Here is a 22579-nt window from a genome sequence, read left to right on the forward strand (position 1 = left end):
TCTTCTAAGGGAGGAAACGTGGATCTATGGAGAAGTGAGGATCTCACTTGTTCAAATTTGGGACGAAGCCCAAATAAAAATTGAAACAATCTATCTTGTTCCATTTGTTTTTGTCTTAGAACCACATCCTCCATAGATACCCATTTAGGCTCTAAAAGAGCCAATTCATCCCACAAAGGATTTAGAGCACTATAGTAATCTTGTATGCTCATGTCACCTTGTTTTGTGGTTCTTACTTTTTCTTGCAAGAAATAAGCTCTTGCAAGATCCTTTTGGGTAAACATACCCTTCATAAAAAACTAAGCTTCATTTGCCCGGCGGAATTTTGCAATATTTGCACATACCTTGAGTTCGACATTATTCATAAACCATGCTAGGATTTTTGCATGGTTGCTCTCCCAATCTTCCATTTGATGATTATAATCTTCAATGGCCTTGAGACGAGCATCGCCTTCAAGTGCTTTCTCTTGATCTCCTTCCATCTTTGTGAGCTTAAGTTGGGGTTCCGGAACGGTTCCCATTACATAACCCCAAAGCTTCTTGCCTTTGAGATTATTCTCCATTGCGGATGCCCACATCATGTAATTTTTTCCATTGAGTTTGAATGATAGATCGATCTTGACTTCCATTGCTACATAATGAAGATGTGAGAAAGAAAGGAAGTAGAGAGAGACAAGATTTTACCTTTAGAAGATCGTATGACTCTGATACCATGTAATGAAATAAGCGGAAGAAGCCAAGAATGCTAAAGCATTCACTATGTCCCACACGGACAAGTGCAACAAGCACAAGAGAGGAAATCCACTAAGGGATATACAAAGGGCCTTATAAAAAGGCTACACACATGAAAAATAATATCACTATTATTGAAGAGGAGCTCTCAAGAGCAATACCACATACATGGGGGGTTCCCCCTATTTATAAGAAAAGGAGACCAAAGGGGCTCCCAATAGAGTCGTTGGGAGCCCCCAACGGTCACATATGTGACCGTTGGGGGCCCCAACGATTGTGGGCCCCCTTTTCGGTATCCAAAAAATACATATTAAAAAATAAAAAGAAAAATAAAAAACAGTAAAATAAGAGAAACAAAATAAGTACCCCTATGGGGTACTTTGTGAAATGACCATAATACCCCTATCGGGTATTATGGTATTATTACATATGTTTTAACAGGATGGGGCAACTTTTGCAGCAGGAAACTGTTCACCTTTTGCAGCAGGAAAAGGGATATGACAGGAGGAAGCTAGGGACAACTTTTACAACAGGAAAAAGGATCTGATAGGAGGAGGCTGGGGACAACTTTTGCAGCAGGGAACTATTCACGAGACTTGCTTTTGCAGCAGGAAACTCGACCTGATAGGAAGAGGCTGGACAACTTTTGCAGTAGGACCTGATGAAAAGCTTTCTTACTCCCAGATACGTCGTTGCTTTGATACCATGAAAGAACTCCTAAAAGAACCAAGGAATCAGTGAGAGAGAGAGAGAGGGGAGAAAGAGAGAAAAGGGAGAACTCAATATTTGGGAATCATCAGCCACTCTTGACCTAGCAGCTGTAGTAATGCTACATTAGTCTTAATAGGGTTACAATAACCTTTTTACAAGGACAAAAATGCCCCTCATTAGTAACACATGTTACATTAGAATACAAAGGAAACAAAACATGTGATTGGATATGGATCATTTATCAGATCCATATCCAATCCATACTCCATATTCTAATAATACTCCCGCCTCCTGCATCACGAGACCTGATATAGGAGCGAACCATTTTGAGATTAAGGCCAGTGTGATCCAGATGCTACCTTTGTTTTATGGCCTTAGTAATGAAGACTCATATCGTTATCTCGACGAATTCCTTGAGATTTGCTCGATAATGCGAATCAACAATTTTGGAGACGATGCTATCAGGTTGACTTTATTCCCCTTCTCTCTGAAGGATAAAGCTAAGCATTGGCTGAAGGCGTTAGATACAGTTTAAATTACCACATGAGAACATATGCAAAGAGAGTTTTTAAAAAAATATTTCTCAATTGGTAAGACAAACCAATATCGAAAGGCCATCACCAGTTTTTCATAAATAGAGAGGAAATTGTTTCACGAGACTTGGGAGAGAATGAAGGATCTTCTCCGCAAGTGTCCCCACCACCAGGTGCCTCGTTGACAACTAGTGTAATATTTCTATGATGGTCTTTCTGAGAAGAATCGTCAAATGGTTGATTCGTCGTGGGGGGACACTTTTATGCTCAAGAGTGAGGATGAGGCTTGGTCTTTATTTGAGACCTTGAGTGAGAACGAGATGCATCATGCTTTGTCTTCACGGCTCGATAGGACTACATCTGTGCCTAGTGGTCCTAGGAAAGTTGGGATTTTTGAAGTAGGGTCTGAGTTAGATTTGCAAACCAAGGTCGACCTGTTGACTAGAAAATTAGATCAATTCCTAGCAAATTCTTCATTGTGTTTTTGAGTGTCCAACGGCACCGCTATATCCTGAATTCGTTTAGGGGCAGGTGAATGTTGCCCAAAGTTTCGCTAGACCCGTACATGATTCATTTGTACCCACTTATAACCCGAGCTGGCGAAACCATCCTAATTTTTCATAGCACAACCCACAAACCCACCCCCCTAACTCTTCCCAGAGCCAACCCAGGCAAGGCGGTTATGCGCCTGAATTTCAGTGATCTAGCTATCCCCCAACCTAACCTGCTTATAGTCAACCCCATTCTCATGAGCCTTCGCCTAGTCAGTCCTTCGAGGACAAGATATTACAAGCTTTGAGCTTCCATACGCAGTCCATAGTCAAGCTAGAGACTCAAATGAGACAGTTGATTGAGACCTTCAATAAGAAAAATGAGGGGCACCTATCTAGTAGGCCTGTTGTCATACCCAAGGGAGGAGATTCTATGTCATTTGACCTGCACCCCCCACAGATTCACACCCTGCGCAGGTCAAATATGTTATATCCCTTCAGAATGGGAAGGTGTATCACCCCGTTCAGGAATCGACTCAGGAGCCTAATGTCATACCCACTGACGAGTCGATTTCCTCCATTAGGCCTCAGGAGAAGGGGCAAGGCCCACAACATGAATTATCATCATATATTCATCGAGCTCCAGTCTCCCCGGCATTAGGACCATCGATTGCTTACAACATGCAAGAGATGCGAATACAAAAGATGCTTGACCTAGTCAAGCAAGATCATATACATCCTTTGTTTGAGTCTACATTCAGTATAGTCGATCGGTCCTAGACTCTTCTTTTGAGAGTAGTCTCCCAGAGGAGACTAACCTCCGTTCTTCCTATAGCGAGAGTCATGATATCACTTTTAGGGGTCGAGTGGGCGGAAACACAATGCGTAGTGAGAGTAGTCTCCCAGAGGAGACTAACCTCCGTTCTTCCTGTAGCGAGAGTCATGATATCACTTTTAGGGGTCGAGTGGGCGGAAACACAGTGCGTAGTGTCACAGATGATACTCTTTTCTTCAGAGAGCTCGATTGAGCTTGACTTCATGTTCATTAATCTCATGAACGATGAAGGGTTTTTCCAGGGATCCATTTGGCTGGGGACATGAAACTTAGCGCTTTATGGGAGGCAACCCATATCTTGTATAGTATTAGATTTTTTTTCCCTTCACATTTGTAGATTTTTTTAAGTTCTAATTTTTATTTCATTCATGAGTTTTCATGTCATGTCATGTATACATTGCATTCATAGAACGTGCATTCATAATTCATATTAGGTTATTATACTATTTTCCCTCATTTATTATGTTTCATGTGCATTCACTTAGTTTTATATAAGCACGGGGGAGTGCCACTGGGACAATGCCATTCAAGCATGATGGAGGGTGTAGTTTGCACACCTTGATATTTTTGTCTACGTTTTGCACATGTTTACACATCTTTCATGAAAAATAGGTTTTTAAAGGAAGAGTTTGAGCTTATATGAATGTTATTTCAAATCTAATGTTTTAGAGGATTTTTAAGCCCCACAAAAAATTTTCTGACATCAATGTAGAAATTATGGTTGTTTATGTGGATTTCAAAAAAATGATGATAGATACATATTAGAGTTTATTTTGAATCACAAATATGAATATGCATAATTTTATTTTTGAAAAACTAAGCAAATGAAAACGCACAAAAATGAGCTCAAAAGTGAAAAAAGAGAGAGCATGTGTTAGGTTGTTTGGATAATTTCACAATCCTTAGTAGATGGGACTTAGACGTAAGATGAAGCGTCTGAGTTTCATTTCGAAAAGGAGAGTGGAAAACTTTGTGATCCCTAGTAGCTGGGAGCAGACACAAGTTGAAGTGTTTGAGTCTCACGTCGAAAAGGTAAATGAAGCAAGTCACTTTTGTGTCTTAGTCGATATTGGTATACATTGAAAAAGTATAGAAGATGTTGGCATTGTAGAGGGCATAAAAGCAGACCATACACAAGCCATAAAATAAAAATACAACAACAACAACAACTACGCCTTCATCCCAAAACAATTGGGGTCAGCGATATGAACCAAAAAGAAATTCATTTTGGGTCTTCCACATGAATCCTTTTCCTCCAATCATTTCTATCCAACGCCATGTCCTCGGTGAGGTTCAAAGCATTCATATCCTTTCCTATCATCTCCATCCAAGTCTTCCTAGGCCTACCCCGACCTCTTTTAACTAATATATTTTCCCATTTCTCCAACCTTCTAACTGGAGCATCATTAGGCCTTCGCCGAATATGTCCAAACCACCGTAAACGATTCTCTCGCATCTTATTTTCAATGGGTGCAACACCTACCTTCTTACGTATCTCTTCGTTCCGAATCTTATCTTTTATTGTATTTCCACACATCCATCTAAGCATCCGCATCTCAGCTACACTCATTTTTTGAATATGATGTCTCTTGGCAACCCAACATTCCGTACCATATAGTAAAGCGGGTCTAATAGTCGTCCTATAAAACTTTCCCTTCAACCGCAATGGCATTCTACGATCGCACAGCACTCCAGTAGCACTTTTCCATTTCATCCACCCAACCTTTATCCTATGATTTACATCTCCATCAATTTCTCCATACTTTTGAATGATGGATCCCAAATATTTGAAATAATCATTCACCGGTATATCTTGCTCACCAAGCTTCACTACACTCCCATCACTACTTCGTTGCTTACTAAACCGACATTCCATATATTCAGTCTTACTCTTACTCAACTTAAAACCTCTAGCTTCCAATGTCTGTCTCCATAATTCTAACTTAGCATTAACCCCAGCTCTAGACTCATCAATCAAAACAATATCATCAGCAAACAACATACACCACGGTACATTTTCTTGAATTGATCTCGTAAGTTCATCCATCACTATCGCAAATAGGAAAGGGCTTAAAGCAGATCCTTGATGTAACCCAACCGTTATCGGAAAATTGGTTGTCACCCCTCCACAAGTGCGGACATTGGTTACTACTCCTTCATACATATCTTTAATTATACTAATGTACTTGAGAGAAACACCTTTCTTCATCATTGTCCACCAGAGAACGTCCCTAGGTACTCTATCGTATGCCTTCTCTAAATCAATAAAAACCATATGCAAATCTTTGTTCATCTCTCTATATCTTTCAATAAGTTGTCTAAGAAGATGTATAGCTTCCATAGTTGATCTTCCAGGCATAAAACCAAATTGATTCTCCGATATCATGACAACCTTCCTCAACCTAGACTCAATCACCCTCTCCCAAAGTTTCATAGTATGACTCATGAGTTTTATACCATGATAGTTTGTGTCTTAGCCATAAAATAAAAATAAGTGCGCAAAAAGAAAAAGCGTAAAAAAATTTGAAAATCAAGAAAGAGAAAAAGAGCTTAAAAAGAAAAAGTTTAGTGCTTAGAAGTGTGATTGAGAAAACCTGTGCAGAAAACATACGAGTGAGGATAAATAAATAATAACTTTTTTTTATTTGATTTTCTAATAATAAAACATAAATAAATGTGATATTTAGAAAAGTGAAAGAAATTCTTTTTCTGTGGTGGCACATACTCTAATTATGTTGTGATTTTGCAAATAACAAGAAATATTTGTAAAAACAATTTCTTTAATCATCTACTACTTATGAGGATGCGTAATATTATGCATAAATGACAGAGATGTTTGTGGGTAGCATCACTGCAAACCCTCATGAGACCTTATTCATCCATTGGGGTAACCTAGGGGTTGAAAGGGCTTGTTGCATATGCTAAATGCAACCGTGATTTCTACGAAAGTGAGTTAGTGATAGTTTGATTTCTTGAATTTTTCTAGTTTGCTCGAGGACTAGCAAAACATAAGCATGGGGGTATTTGATCATGCATATATTTTAGGGTTTAATTTATATTAAACTATGCATTATTTCATAGAAAAACGTATTAAAAACCCAAATTTATGTTAGTTTCGAGTAAATGTGCTAAAATGATAAAAAAAATAGAAAATGTTTGAAAATTAGTTTTATTTTGCAATTTAGTGTATATATTAGTGATTGTCATTAATACAGGAGGTCTAATTCTTAAAATAATAAAAAATTAGAGTTAGAATAGATTTAGAATAGATTTTTATAAAATATAGTGAATTTGAGGTATTTTGCAAATAAGTTTTCTTTAGGAGAGTGATGCAATCCGGCGGTGGCGCAAGAAGGAGAATTCCAACTCTTTTCTCAACCCTTCCAGTCACACGATTGCATAGAGTGGAGCGGAAGTGATCGAGTGACACGAAAGCACAAGAATAGAAGACTTTTTGCTTTTATTTTAGAATTTAGGAATTTAATTCTGGGTTTGTAATAAAGTCTTTTTACGCCCTCTGCGTAGGGTATTCATTCATTGTAATAGCCAAGTAGTTTAATTTTCTTCGTACTTTTCATTTTGGCAATAAAGAATATTTAGTTGTTTGTTTGAATACGAAGTATTCCCGTTCCCTGAGTTCGACCCGGTCTCTACCATTAGTGAGAACCGGTTTTTATTAATTGATGTCTGGTTTTCACATGCTTTTCATTTAAAAATCTTTTCAAAACTACAATTTCATAAAAAGGACATCATGATGCATGGAAATATCTTAAAGATATGTATAGTCTCAAGGATATTGCTCACATATGCAATGTGCAAAACAAAGTAAGAACTATGACCCAAGGAAAAATGAGCATTAAGGAATATTACAATGCACTCTCTTTCTTTTGGGATAAATTGTCTCTTCTAGAGCCAAAATGACATTTTCCCCTAGATGTAGAACTTTGTGAAAAACAAATTAGAATGGAGCATTTCTATCAATTTGTTAATGGGCTTAGACCCGAATTTGAAGGGATCAAGTCGGTCCTCCTTCGTAAAGGAGGTGTACCTACTATAGTTGAAACCCTTGAAGAGTTAACTATGGAAGAAAAAGGTTGAAGAAACCATCCGCCTCAAAGGCTGAAGAATTTGTGCTTGCTATGTCAAAGCCTGAAAACCACAATGGGAGTTATAAACCTCCTCACTTTGTGAAAAATGAGAATGAAAGAAATTTCAATGACTATAGAAGAAGTCAAAGCGATAAATGAAGTGATCATGAATACAAGAAGGGTGGCTAAATCATATGTTACCATTGCTATGAACCGGGACACATCAAGCCATTTTGCCCCAAAAGAAGAAAAGAAGATCATAGAGATGATAAAAGGGTTTCTTTGGTGGGAACACCTTTTAGAAAACATGATGTAGATGACTCCAAATGCATCAACTCGTCTTTGGCGCAACTAATGGAGACACTACAACCAATGTTCAAAACTCAAGCTTCTTCTTTTTCGGGGGCGTCGGGGGCGATCGTATCTACAAGTGGTGACCCTGGTAAGATTTTTTTGATTCGTGACTCCGATGCCTCTTTCCATATGACTCCAAATGATTTCATATTATCCGAATGTCATACTAACCCAAATAATTCTTATGTTTCAACCACCGATGAAACTTTCTTAAAAATTAAAATTTTTGGGTATTTTTAAGAAAAAACCTTTTATATACTAAATATTAGAATAGTGTCAAAATTAAATTTAATTTTTTTATCTGTTTCTCAAATTACGGATCATGGATGTAAAGTCTTATTTTCATCTAATGATTGTTTAATACAAGATCTCCAGTTCGGGAAGCCGATTGGGCGAGACCATATAAGAGGAAATCTCTATGTTATGAACAATCTTGAGTTATCAAAAATACTTTTTGTAATTTTGTGGAAAAGAAAGATATAAAAAATTGACATAAAAGACTAGGACATCCTAGTGTGCCCAAATTACACTTGTTTTCATTCTTACAAGTTATAAAGAAAAATATTTTGTTTGTGAAGATTGCATTCTTGGTAAAATGATGTCTTTACCCTTTGGGCCAAGACATTTTATATCTGAAAATCCATTTGAGTTAGTATATTCAGATGTATGGGGACCAGCTCCGGTTGTATCCAAAGGAAGCGTATCTTATTATGTTGTGTTTGTAGATGATTATAGTAGACACTCTTGAATATTTTTCTCAAACAAAAATTTGAAGTATTTGATTATTAAACAAAAATTTCATTGCTATACAAAGACTCAGTTTACAACTAATATTTAAATCTTTAGAACCGATTTCGGGGGAGAATTTGTGTCAAAAGAGTTCAAAAATTGCCTTGACCTACATGGGATTATTCATCAAAAATCTTGTTCGTACACTCCTTAACAAAGTGGACTTGCTAAAAGGAAGCATAGACATATTGTTGAGACCACTATAACACTTCTTATATCAAGAAATGTTTCAAAAATGTTTTGGGCCGAAGCCACCCTTATAACAGTTTATTTGATAAATAGAATGCCTTTAAAAGATATTTAAAATATTTATCATATTAAAAAATTATTTAAAACATACCCTGATTATAAAAGGTTAAAATTTAAGAGTCTTTGGTTGTAAATGTTTTGTCATTACCAATAAGAACGATAAACTTTTTCCAAAAGCAATTCCTTGTATTTTTTTAGGCTATATCGAAAATAAAAAAGGACATAGATGTTATGACATTGAAATGAACAAATTATATGTTTAAAAAAATATTACTTTTCTTGAAAACGAAAATGGATTTGGCAAAGATAAAATCCAAGAGAATTGTGATTATTCATTTTTTTTTTTACCTTGTTAATGAACATGAAAGATGTGAAAACATTCATGATGTGCACGAGAGTGACAACGATGACACTCATGATGCACATGGGAATGTGAATGTAACGCCCTAAAATTTTACCACTTGTGATTTTGAAAACATTAGAACAAACCCTTTTATATTTTAAAAACATCAGCGGAAGCAATTTTAGAAAAGGGAAACAAGTGGATGAATTCTGGGTACGTTAGCTCGAAGACCAACATAAAACAACTACTCAAAATAGTAAGGAACAAAAGCAATCATTTATTAATAGACTTTGTTGTTTAACAAATAAATGTTTTTCTACAATCCAAAACCCAACAAAATCCCAAAACTTTGAGCCCGGACGCCAGCAGAAAGAAGGAATACTTGAGTCACGTTGCATCGCGCCATCGGCTACCCGAAAACCCTACTCCTCACCTGCCCATAAAATGGGTCAGTTTTGTGACAAACTAGTAGGGTGCACAATTAGACAATGTAGAATAAAATAAAGCAGGATATGCATGAGATAAACAAATATTTCATTAAGTGCAGTGACAACATGTGTAACTAGAAGATAAGAGACTTAAGTCTAATTCAATCATGATTATCACTATATTTCGGCATGCATCATAAGCAGAAACAACAACTAATGTAAATCTGCAACTATTATGAGTATGATATTATTTAAGTTCTAATATTAACTGACCAGTGGGTACGCACAGACGCAAAACGTAAAAACAGTCGAGACCGATTCGGGGGTTTATTATGTCAAGTGTTTTTCATTAACCCAGATGGCTGACTAAGACCGCCCCTAAGGGAACGGTCAGTGACCAAGAGAGTAAATCCCCATAGGCATTCATGGCCCATGAATGCATCCAACTTCTGCAGAAGTACTTGGGAGTTACCACCTAGGATAATTTATGGTAATCCAAATTTTCCCTAACTCCGATGACTGGAGAAGCCGAGTCTTTTGCCCGTAGGGTGGTTGTTAACAACCTGTCCATTGGAGTTTTTGTACCATCCATCCTCTCCCTTGATGAACCGTGAGGTCGAAAAGGCACGACGGGGGTTTCTTAACCGTCGCCCCAATCTCCATGCTCTGGTCTAATAACCCATTTGAGCATCTTACCTGTGAAGGCGAAAAGTCACCATGTATATGATCTCAACAATCTGCTATAAGCATAATTCGAGGTTGCCACAACCTCTTCATCCTAACATCGTAACACCAATGTGATGTACTTGTCTAAAAGTACGATCGTACCCGTCTGAAGGTACGACTACGATGAGAGGGAAAACAATTGCAATTTATTTGGTTTAAATCTACATGTTTTGCTCTTGTTTGCCTATGAAGGCGTACATCATTATTTTTATAGGTTTCAATCTAGTGCTCATTGCATGCTTTGAGGTACTCATCGACCTCACCTCCTACTCATCGTGGTGTACAAGCAATACCTGTCTAGAGGTCCGACTATGATGGTAGGTCATGGGTTTCTCGAGGGATAACCCAACACTACGTGATATAGCATAAGTAAACAAGCTAGTTCTACGAACCAAGAACACAATGTACAGATAGTCGCAACTAGCAACTCACAGAGAGAACATTTGCTTTACAATTATGCTTTTGAGCTCGCTAAGTCAAGCCTTGCACAAAGAAGGCCCTTTCATCGGCACTACTGTGCCTATATTCAATTTCGCACCTCTTTCGAACGGTTGCGAAATATTGTATGCACAATTATGCACCCTACGAGGCTTGCCCGAGGGCGGCACTCAAAACAAAGCTGTGATAGAAAAATTAAGCATCCACAATGCAATAGCAATAGCTAACGAGTACATGAAATTAATAACGACAAAGTAACATGGTACAAGCTCATGCATGCAGGATACAAGGAAAACACGAAAATGTCAGATGTACCAAGACAAGTACGAGATAAACATGAATAAGTCATACTTTTCTATACAGGCATGCAATATCTCAGAATCCAGACATTTTATTTAATTCATCCAAAGTCCTCATGCGATTTTTCCCTACCTCGAGAGGTCGCGTCGCTGTAAGTATCTACGAGTGTAGATGATGCGAGGCTCGGGCCGCAGAGCCAGAGTGGGGTTTGATGCAAAGTCTGCAAAAGTGTGAGCGTCCAACACTATATTATATATCATGCGGAGAAAAGAAAGTCAGGCAGGGCATCGCCCTCTGACTGTCGGTCGAAAAAAGAAAGGCGACAGGGGTGTGCCTCTGCTTGCAGACATCAGAGAAGCGACAGAGGGCAAGCCCCCGCCTGCCTACAACAGCGAACGACAGGGGCCTCGGCCCCTGCCTGACAGAACAGTGAATGGCAGGGGCCTCGGCCCCTGCCTGCCAAAATAGCAAACGGTAGGGGCCTCGGCCCCTGCCTGACAGAATAGTGAATGGCAGGGGCCTCGGCCCTTGCCTGCCAAAACAACGAATGTCAGGGGCCTCAACCCCTGCCTGCCAAAACAGTAAACGGCAGGGGCCTCGACGCCTGCCTGACAAAGTAAAGAATGGCAGGGTCCTCGACCCCTGCCTAACAAACATTGAATGGCAGTGGCCTCGGCCCCTGGCTGACAAAATAGCCAACGGCATGGGCCTCGGCCCCTGCAAAACAATGTGTGGCAGGGACTGCCTCCCCTCCTTGCCACCCTTCAAGTAGGCACAGAGGGAGTGGGAGGGCACGACAGGGGCTGTGCGCCATCTGTCGGCCTCCTGACAAACCCTCAAGGAGAGGAAAAAGAGGGAGGGCACGACAGGGGCCATCGGCCTCCTGTCGGCCTCCCAGCGAGACGATAGAGAGAGGGAGGAGAAGGGAGAGGCATGGCAGGGGGCCGACGACCTCCTGCCAGCCTTCCGGCAACAGAGGAAGAAGAAGAGAATGAGGAGGGGAAAAAGGGCGTACCTGTGTTGACAGTGTTGGTGTCGTGCGCAGGGAACGAGAAGAGGGCCGGCGCGAGGAGGACAAAGAGAGGAGAGGGAACGCTCCCCCCCTCTTCTTATAGGCTCGGGAGGGGCGTTACAGGGAGTGAAGAGGGGCGGCGCAGGCGTTACGGGAACAAGACTGAGGAGAGGGAGGGTAACGGCATGGGCGGGGTGCGGTGCACAGGGGAGAGGGTTTTTCTCAAAAACCCTTTCTCCTGCGTTGGGTTTTTAAAACCCTAACGGGCCCAGGTCGGGTCCGGCCCTAACCCGGGTCTGACCCCCCCCCCCCCCCCCTTTTTTAACGTGGGTTTTACAGTAAATGAGGGTCTTGATAATATAGACCTATCTCATAATGACGTACAAACTTATACTCAACGCATCGAAGACCATCACCATATGCTTTATAAAGATATTTCCAAAATCAATATATAGATTCTTCTAGTATTAGAAAATTTGTGAGAATTTCAAAAGCTCTTAGTAGATTTGTATCTTATGATTCTTTTGAACCTAGGTATAGATCATGTCTAATGACCATACACTCATATATAGAATCAACTTCCTACCATGATGCTAAAAATCATTAAGAATGGATTAAGGCAATGAATGATGAATTAAAAGCGGTAGAAAAGGCAAAAACTTGAGAAATCTAAACATTATCTAAAGGAAGAAAAACTATAGGACGTACATGGGACATTAGAAGAATATAAAGCTATGTATCATAGTTTTTTACATAATTTATTGTATAATTAAGACATTAACATGCCACTATTTTTAACGTAACCATTAAATACATTTTATCTTTTTTTGTTTTTTAGAAATTTTATATATAGAAAATATGCTTAACTATCTATCTATGAAAACTTTTCACATAGATTCCTGTGCTTTCAATAAATTAGTCAAACCTAGGGGTGGGCAACCAGCCCGGCAGCCCGATGGGCCAAGCTGACCCAACCCGTCATGGGCCTGGTTTGGGCCATGATTTTAGGTCCGTGCCCGTTAGGTACTGGGCCGAAACCCGGCCCGTTATATACGTGGGTTGGGTTCGGGTTGGCCTGCCGGCTACCGGGCTTGCCCGATGGGCCTGAGTTATTTATTAAATTTTTTAATAATATACAAATTTTAAAAATTAACTATTACATAGTAACTTGGATAACTATTATTATTTACCTAATTAGTTGCATGAGAACTTGCTATTTGTTAATTATTACTATTTACCTAATTAGTTGCACTAATTAAGAATTAGTTGCACTAATTAAGAATTAGTTGCACTAATTAAGAATTAGTTGCACTAATTAAGAATTAGTTGCATGAAAACTTGATATTCTCTTGTTAACCTTTAATTTCAGTCAATCATTTAGGATTCAATCAAGAATATGGGATAGACTATGACGAGACATTTGCTCTAGTCGCTCGAATGACCAATCTTTCAAATGGATGTAAAAAATGCCCTTTGAATGGTAATCTCAATGATGATGTTTACATAGATTCTCCACTAGGTTTAAGTTTAGTATATGGAAAAATCCTTCGGTTACGAAAAAATTTGTATGGTTTAAAACAAGCTCCCAAAGCTTGGTATGATAGGTTCAATAGTGTGATGACACAACTTCATTTTAAATCTTGTTATAATGATGTTGTGTTGTTTGTTAAGTCTTCTAATATAGGAATGATAATATTACTCATTTAGGTAGATAATATGATTATCACAGGAGGTGACGAACATGGAGTTAATCATATCAAAGATGTGCTTAAAGACAACTTTGATATGACAAATTTTAGTTTTTTACGATACTTTCTTGAAATAGAAGTGGCTTACTCACCTCGTTGTTATTTTTTGTCGTAGACTAATTATGCAGTAGAGATCATCGAACGATCAAGACTCTCATATGAAAAACGAGTTGATACTCTAATGCAAAAATAAAGAAAGTTGATGGAGAACCTCTGAAGGATTCAACTTCGTATAGACAAATGATTGAAACTTTATCTTATCTCTCTATTACTCGTCCTGATATTTCTCATGCTATTCATTCTGTTAGTCAATTTCAGCATGCTCCTACTACAGTACATATGAGTGTTGTAATGAGAATTATTAGATATATTAAATTTTTTATCAATTATGGATTATTTCTATCATCCTCTTCCTTGTTAGAAGTTATTGCATATTCTGATTCTGACTGGAGAGAAATGTGAATGATAAACGCTCAACCACTGGTTCCTGTATTTTTGTAGGTAATTCTCTAATTTCTTTGCGATGCAAGAAGCAACAGAAGGTGTCCCTCCCTTCCATTGAAGCAGAGTACCGTGCCATGGCAACAACTACGTCTGAGTTAGTATGGTTGAGAGAAGGAACCAGAAAGTTGTGCAATCTCAAAACATGTAGTGCCCCAGGTCTAAGGCCTGCTGCATATTATATGATTTATTTTAGACCTTCTTTCATATACTTCCCTTGGTTGGAATTTAAGGGTTTGATTTGTTTATTTTCTTTTTCTTATTCCTTATGAAGGTACACCCAACTAGTTCATACGAAATTTTCATTGTTGATATTGTGTTACTTTATCTACATAAGTATTCGTTATTTATAGTTAGCAATTCTATTTTTTGACCTTTATAGGTCCTTGCTGCCATGGTCATCTGAACATTTTATCCATTTCCGTGTCATTCTCTATAAGTTGAATCTGGAGTTCTATTCAACTACCAAAATTTACTGTTTGGTGCATTGGACATGCCCTTTTTGTTCCATATCTCAATTGTATTGGTGGATGTAGTAGATTTCAATGATATTCTTGTTCTTATTCCAGTGTTAACTATTTGTAGACGGTTTCTGGTAGTCTGGATAAGTATGACCACGTTTTCACCATGTGTCCATGTTAATTAGTTGAGAAAATTCCATTTAGGTGGCAACCTTTTGCCCCTAATTCTAAAAAATGGGCTTCACGTTTCTGAAATTCCAGATATGGTCTACTGATTTCCTGAAAACTGCCAAATAAAGGTCTGCATTTATTATTGTCCTTTAACTCAGTTTAAAATTTTAAATCATGTCAAATTACAATAAAAGCCTTCATCATTAAGAGTTCAAATGGTTTACCTTCTGCTTTATATGAGGATGAATATCTTTTAATTTTCAAAGGACAATACAGGAAACCAAAAAGGAATCACATTTTTTAAGGTGATAGTTGTTGACCTGCGGTCCCTATACGACTGTTTTTAGGAGAAGTGTGGACATATCTGGAATTTCAGAAAAATGAGACCTATTTTTGGAATTAGAGGCAAAAGGTTGCTGCTAAATGGTATTTTTCGCAATTAGTTTGATAAAATGATGACTGGTTGAGTCTAGTTGTTGGATAATTCGTCTTGAATTTAATTTTGCATTCCTCTTCTTATATCCATCCGTTTGTGAACCCTTTGAATATGGTGGGAGCAGGCCCAGGGTGCACGTCAACTAGCATCTTCACCACCGTCTCACACAGCACTATATTTGCCTTCAAAATGTTCCAGTGATGAAAGGAAGAATGGTGTGAGTACCTCAAACCAGAGTGATGCTGGTGAACTCGTATCATCTTCTCTGGATGCCAAAGTAGACAGTAATTCCATGAATAGAGGTGAGATTTGGCAATCAAGTAGAGACGTCCAAGGCAGTGTAAGAAATGGTAAGCTTGTAGAACAGAATGATAGCATGGGGTTATCTGTTGGGAAGATCAAGAAGGAGCAAGGTTCTCTTCCTGTTGCACAACCTGGAAGTACATGTCTTTCAAATATGTCCATTGGATATTCTCAGTTAGTCAATCAAAATGCTCATAAAGATTCCATTGCAGATAGAGAGACCTACGAGTCATTGACTAATGCATACTTGAATATCAGCTTAGGAACTCATAGTACTGGCAATAGAGTAGAACAGAGCAATTTACTGAATAATGCAAAACTGGCTAGTTTTGCTTCAGAAATTAGAGAGCAGAACAGAGCAACTCCTTCATTTCAAGGGCAAAAATCACGTCACCTTTTACTCAAACCTGCTTGCACAAGCCCCAGTACAGGTTCTGAGTCATCAAAGGATGTACTTCAACAAATAAGGGTTGCACGGCCACCAGGTGAAGGAAGGGGAAGAAATCAGTTGCTACCCCGATATTGGCCAAGGATTACAGACCAAGAGCTCCAGCAGATATCCGGAGAGTATCCTTTGTTATTAAACTCAATGCTTTTTATTGTCTATTTGTGAGTTTATTTATGTTGAAACTTGAAAGCACTTGGTTTGGTATGCTCGAATTTCATTTGACTGTCTGCTTGTGGTTGTCACTTGACCCTGTCACCTTAAGCTCAAAATCAAAATTTGTGCCCTTATTTGAGAAGGTTCTGAGTGCCAGTGATGCTGGCCGAATTGGTCGCTTGGTACTCCCAAAAGCTTGTGCTGAAGTAAGTCTTCCTGTTTCTTTTATTTTTTTCCCCTTCAGCAATTACTCTTCATAACTACTGTTAAATCAAGCACTTGATAATTGTTCAACCAACTCTAACAATTTTGGCTTCTTGGAGTTTTCGTTCAATAAAAACGTGTACTTTTTCATGGTGCTCTGTATGCTATGATTGCTCTCTTTTGCATAATTCTGTCGAATGATGCAACTTATGAAATTGATGTACGAGCACTAGAACATCCAACAGGTTATCTTTTTTTGTTTGTGTAAGCTTGCTATACAGAGTTAAACGTTTCAATTTGAATTTGCTCAAAATAGCAATTGGCAAGTGATACATGTGATGGTAAATATGGAAAAGCTAGACTTGGAGTTGGATCAGGCTAGTTCTGTTAAATTATGTAATCTAAGCATGCAATGTAATATATATATATATATATATATAAGGTAATACATATATTAATATATATGTATATGTATCTACTTATTATATATATAAAAAATATATTTCTTACTGTTTAGCCGTAGGGGTAGTTTAGTCTTTTTACAATATGGAAAAGCTAGACTTGGAGTTGGATCAGGCTAGTTCTGTTAAATTATGTAATCTAAGCATGCAATGTAATATATATATATATATATATATATATATATAAGGTAATACATATATTAATATATATGTATATGTATCTACTTATTATATATATAAAAAATATATTTCTTACTGTTTAGCCGTAGGGGTAGTTTAGTCTTTTTACAATATATTCTTTTTAGAATATGTTTTTGTAATTTGCTTTTATTCTTTTTATTTTTTATTTTTTGCTGATTTTTTGTAAAAGGTGGAAAGCACCTTGGAGGGGCCCACCATCTAGTCGTTGGGTTCCAACGGTCACATTTGTGACCGTTGGATGGGGCTCCAACGGCTAGAGGTGGAGCCTCTCCAAGGACTCCACCTCCTCTATCTAAAGGGGCTCTCCCCTTGTGTATTTCTAAAGGCTTTGGGATTATATCCCAAGCTTGTGTTAGTGAAACTTATGACTTTTGGGTTCGTATTTGTGCATTTGTGAGATTGTGTTGTGCATTGTGTGCACAAGTGTTTCAAGTGTTCTTGTTGGGCGTTTGTATACACATGTATTTCCAAGAATATTGTAATATTGTTCGTAGTATCTTGTTGGAGATACTTTTACATGGTATCAAAGCCTCGTTTGAAGGAGGATTGTTCGTTTCTTCTCTTTTGAAGTGCCTCGAAAAACACGCCTTCAAGCTATTGGAGTTTGGAGTGGATCATCTCCTTCGGGCAATATTTTAGAAGCCTCTTTTGTCAAGAAAGAGTTGAAAAGCCTTTGAGGTACGTATTGTTTTTCATTATCTCTCCTCTCTAATGGGTGAAAAAGACTCATTTCTCTCTTGGGTTTAAACTCAATGGGTCCAACTATCATGTTTGAGCCAGCAACATGGAAGCTCACATCAAAGAAAAAGTGTAACGCCCCGAAATTTAAACCCTAAATTTGAGGGATTTTTTTTTTTAAAGCGGAAACAACAAATGATTACATGGTTAAGCATTTCATAACAATACAGGAAGGTAAAAGCAACCACACCATTTTATTTTTTTTCCCATAATAATAGAATCCAACATCAGAGTTTATCACGTCATCAGTCTTAAGACAAAAATTTCAATCAGAAAGCAATTAGGACCGCCAGGGAACAAATAGATCCAGTCCTGGTCAGCGCCTCATCCCGCTTCGCTCATGGAACTACTCTGTGCCTGAAAATGATAAAAATTATAGGAATTAGACTACCACGTCTAAGTAAGAAAGACTGTACTCTTAATGCAGGTATGTCATGAATCTAATATGTGGTGTGTGATTTTTTTTTTTTCAGCCTATTAAGAATCGCACAAAGCAGACTATGCAGCAGCAGTAATAGACATATATCTCAGCAGGCATGCAGATTATACGGCTGTTATTATTAAGCAATTTAAACATTTCATGCAACGACAACAATTAAACAAGTAAGGCATTAGAACATGTTATGCAACATAATAATTAAACAAGTATTTAAGCAATTAAACATTTTATGCATCACAATGACAGTCATGCAATCATTCGTGTAGTAGTCCCAATACGGATTTGATTATCTCATGTCTACTCATTTCAGGGCGTCATTTAATCACAAATTCAGAACATGCTGGAAGAATATAAACCGGTCTCACTAGTAACTCCACTCGCAGTGATACCTAACATGTACTAATTTATGTTTATCTTGTCTTATCCCGTGGGTACACACGGGCCGAGGCAACCATCACAGAAAAGAACGTTCGGGGGTATATTATTTAAAGTTGTTTTATTAACCCGAACATTCTAACTGTGACTGAAATCCCAAGGGAGCGATCAGTGACCGAGAGAAACTCCCAAAGGCCAAAACCAAAACAGGATGCATCCTAACTTCTGCAGAAGAACAAAGAGCTACCACCTATGACATATTGGTAGTCTGGGTCCCCCAACTCCGAGGACTGGGGACCATCGAGTCACTTTAGCTCGAAACAGTAAACATGTCCCCGGAGCTTTGTACCACCTACCCTCTCCAAGGTAAGCCCAAAACTGAGTGGGTTAATCTTTTTCATTTAATTTATTTCCCGAAGTACAGGGCATTTACCCAACTTCCTTCTACTACCACAGCAGTAGAAATCCCAACCTTAGTCAATTCCCCAAAGTTATAGAACAGTCCCAATCCTTTGTCATATTGATAGCATAACCCACCCAAATTGCTCCGGTGTCTTTAACTCAGTCAAGCAACAATATTTTATTTTTCATTTTCATGTGGATTCACATCATAACTTCGATGGCCTATGCAAGACCCTCAATACACTGGCTGGACATTCGTATGTCCACAACAAACCGACCCATAGATTCGGTTGTCGAAACATTATTATTATTATTGCTTTATTCTTTAATAGTAAATGGCCGCCACCCCTCCATGTATATAAAAAAAATGGCATGTATTTGAAAGCTCGACCAACAAGCAAAGGCACAACTGGTGTCTTGAGATTCAGTGACACTACTATATACAATTCTCCCAATACACCCTCATTTGAACATCCCCCACGATATGCAGTTTTTTTTTCTTTTTATTTAATAATTTTAGAAATTATGTAGGGTCTGAAAATAGTACCTCAGAAAAATACACAGTTTCACATACATGGGAACATTGACGAATAAGCCTCTAAATGGCCATTCGAACCTTCTAGATGGTGCACACATAATAACATTTGAATATTTTAAGGAATATGAAATTTGAACAACATAATTTATGCAGCAACTAAATATCAATTTATCTTCCCAAGTTACTATGCAGTGAACACCAAAATTTTTCATGCAGCTTATTATGCAACTAATCCTCACATTAAATTTACCAGTTACTATACAGCTTATTATATAACTAAACATTCATATAAATTTACAAGTTACTATGCAGGTTAATATGCAACTAAACATCAATTAAGATTACTATATACTGTGCAACTTAATATGTAACTAAATATCAATGTAAATTTCCAAGTTACTACACAGTTTCATATATAACTAATTATCAGTTTAAATTACTATGCATACGGTTGCTCATTTCTTAGCTTGAATGTGCAAATCTATGACTCTGTGAATAACTATTCAAACTAGAGATATCATTAAAAATATGAATCTTGAGCAGGTTACAATGAAACCTTATTTCAACAACCAGACCTAAAGAAACATTCTAACTATGTGTTTCCCTGTACAACTGGGCAGAATATAGTCATTGCATAAATGGACGAAAATCATAATTTCATGAAAGTAGCCAACCTCAAAGTGTCAGTTTTCGCATTACCACAACATACTATATTCAATATGTTACTTGTTGACCCTAAGGTGCTACTACAGTTAAGCAAGTAATAACAATTACACTAATTCAAACCAAACTGGGTGTTCCTTCCGGCAAGTCAACATCCAACAGGAAGTTCGTTTTTATGATCAGCGATAAGATGGCTGTTGGAGACCTTAAGACCCAAATTCTAGACTTTAACAACTGTCATAAACATAGCCGATTACCCTAAGCTTTGTTATTATTATAAAAAATCAGCACATGAAACAGGGATGGAAATAGAATCTAATGACCAACATAAACAGAACGAACTCCCTGATTATGAGTTTTTATACATCAAAAAACAATCGGACTTTCTTTAACATAAGATTGAGCTAGAAAACTCCTAATCCGAGTTTATTCCATGCTAAGATTGCAAAACCCCCAAATCTGAAGTGATTTCCCGCAGTCATCGGAAAACCCCCCAAATGCAAACCCCACTTCATCCGATAATAAGCTTTCTTTCTTAACTGACCCACATACCCGGATGCACTCAACACCAAACAATAAAAGTACTGAACTCCTACCATTATCCGGCGAGGGTGTTGCGGCATCCACGAGAGGGGTCGGTCGGCCTGGACAGCACCACCACCGGCAAGGTCGGCTCTTCACTGCAAGGCCTCGAGCTGCAGCCCAAGATCGGAGGGTGATTCGAGGTTTAGAGAGGTAGAAGAGAGTGAGAGAGAGAATGGGACAGCGAGAGAGGGAGAAGAAAGGGTTCGGGTCCCCCCTTTGTAGGTGGGTGACCTTCCAAAAAGGAAGGAAGCCCGGCGGCTTCGGCTTCCCCCCCCCCCCCTTCCCATTTCCAAATGTTAGGGTTCAAAAGAACCCTAACCAGCGACTTATCGGGGGGTTTCCCCCTTTATTTTTATCGGGCAGCCCTTGTATCTTTTTTTTTTACAGGGTGTGGGCAGGGTCCGGGTCCGAACCGCGACCCGCGACGCTGGACTCGGTAGCGATTTGGATCCGGGGAATAAAAAAAATGTGGATCTGAGTCGTGTGAACAATAGTGGATCCATGGGTTGGATCCACTTGGGTCCAACGATGGATTCGACCAGTTTATTTGCTATTACACCCATATATTTTTTTTTTCTTTTTGGATTCGGGTAACGGATCCTAGGCCCAAATCATGCTAAAAAAAATATGTATATACACAAATTTTCTAGGTAATTGTATAAAATTTGCGATTATTACAAAAAGAACTTTGGGGCTATGTTCAAGGCTCAATTCCCAAACCGGAACCCAAGATTACTTTAATAGAAGGAGGAGAGATAAAAATTCTTGAAGGAGATGAAAGAACCAAGGCCCTTGAAGAATATACGAAAAAACATGAAGAATGGGAAATGAAGAATTTTAAAATTCTCTCTTGGATATTTTCATCCGTAGAAATTAGAATCAATGCAAATATCATAAAGTTCAAGAAGGCTTCTCAAGCATGGGGATATCTTGAGAAGATATATACCTCTAGGGATTTATCTCACAAATACTATCTCTAAAAGAGGGCGCTAACGCTTCAACAAGGAGAAATGTCTATTAGAGAGTACTTTGCTGAGCTCTCTTATATTTGGGATGAGCTTGCTATGCTCGAACCCAAATGGAGTGGTGAAGCCATAGAGCTTTGTCACAAACAATTGGAAGAAGAAAGATTTTTTAATTTTTCGAATGGGCTTAGGTTCGAATTCGAACAAATCCGATCTTCTCTTTTATCCGCTTTTCCTTCTCCCCCTCTTGAAGATGTATTAACTAAGTTAAGTGGGGAAGAAACTCGGATGTGTATAAGCAAGAATACCCCAAGTGTATTAGCCATACCTTCAAATAATGAAGATAATGAAGGTGTAAATGACGTTTCAAGACCGGGAAACAACTTAAAGACATACAAGCTTCCTCATTTCAAAAACCAAAATCCAAGTGGGCAAGGAGGAAGGAGGGATTATAGCAAGTTTACTGGCTACTTTTGTAAGGAACCGGGGCACATCAAACCCATGTGTCCAAAGTTAAAAAAGCTTCTTGCCATGGCCACTACATCTCAAGAAGGTCCATCATCTTCAAATGAAGCCCTCTCTCTTTAACAAATCGTAGATGCTCTTCAACCTCTTCTAAAAGGGGCCACTTCCGGTGCGGCCATGTCAACCTCCTCTCCCCCCGGTAAGACTTCTTGGCTTTTGGATTCGGGTGCTTCCTTTCATATGACTCCAAGTTTTAATTCTTTTTTCGAGTATACAAAAAATCTCCTTTCATC

The 22579-nt window shown here is 38.4% G+C and overlaps 1 protein-coding gene across 3 annotated transcripts in view; it reads left to right on the forward strand.

Moving 5' to 3' along the window:
* LOC149839141 (B3 domain-containing protein Os07g0679700-like) overlaps positions 1-22579 on the forward strand; it is a 106560-nt gene that overhangs the window by 21497 nt on the left and 62484 nt on the right. For all 3 annotated transcript variants that reach the window (XM_090002316.1, XM_090002314.1, XM_090002315.1), the window contains exons 4-5: positions 15471-16216; positions 16360-16456. In XM_090002316.1, coding sequence (XP_089858442.1) covers positions 15471-16216; positions 16360-16456 — 843 coding nt within the window. The remainder of the gene's footprint in view (positions 1-15470; positions 16217-16359; positions 16457-22579) is intronic.

Source organism: Nuphar pumila, chromosome 4 (assembly GCF_984573655.1).
Source record: "Nuphar pumila chromosome 4, dmNupPumi1.hap1.1, whole genome shotgun sequence".
NCBI lineage: Eukaryota > Viridiplantae > Streptophyta > Magnoliopsida > Nymphaeales > Nymphaeaceae > Nuphar > Nuphar pumila.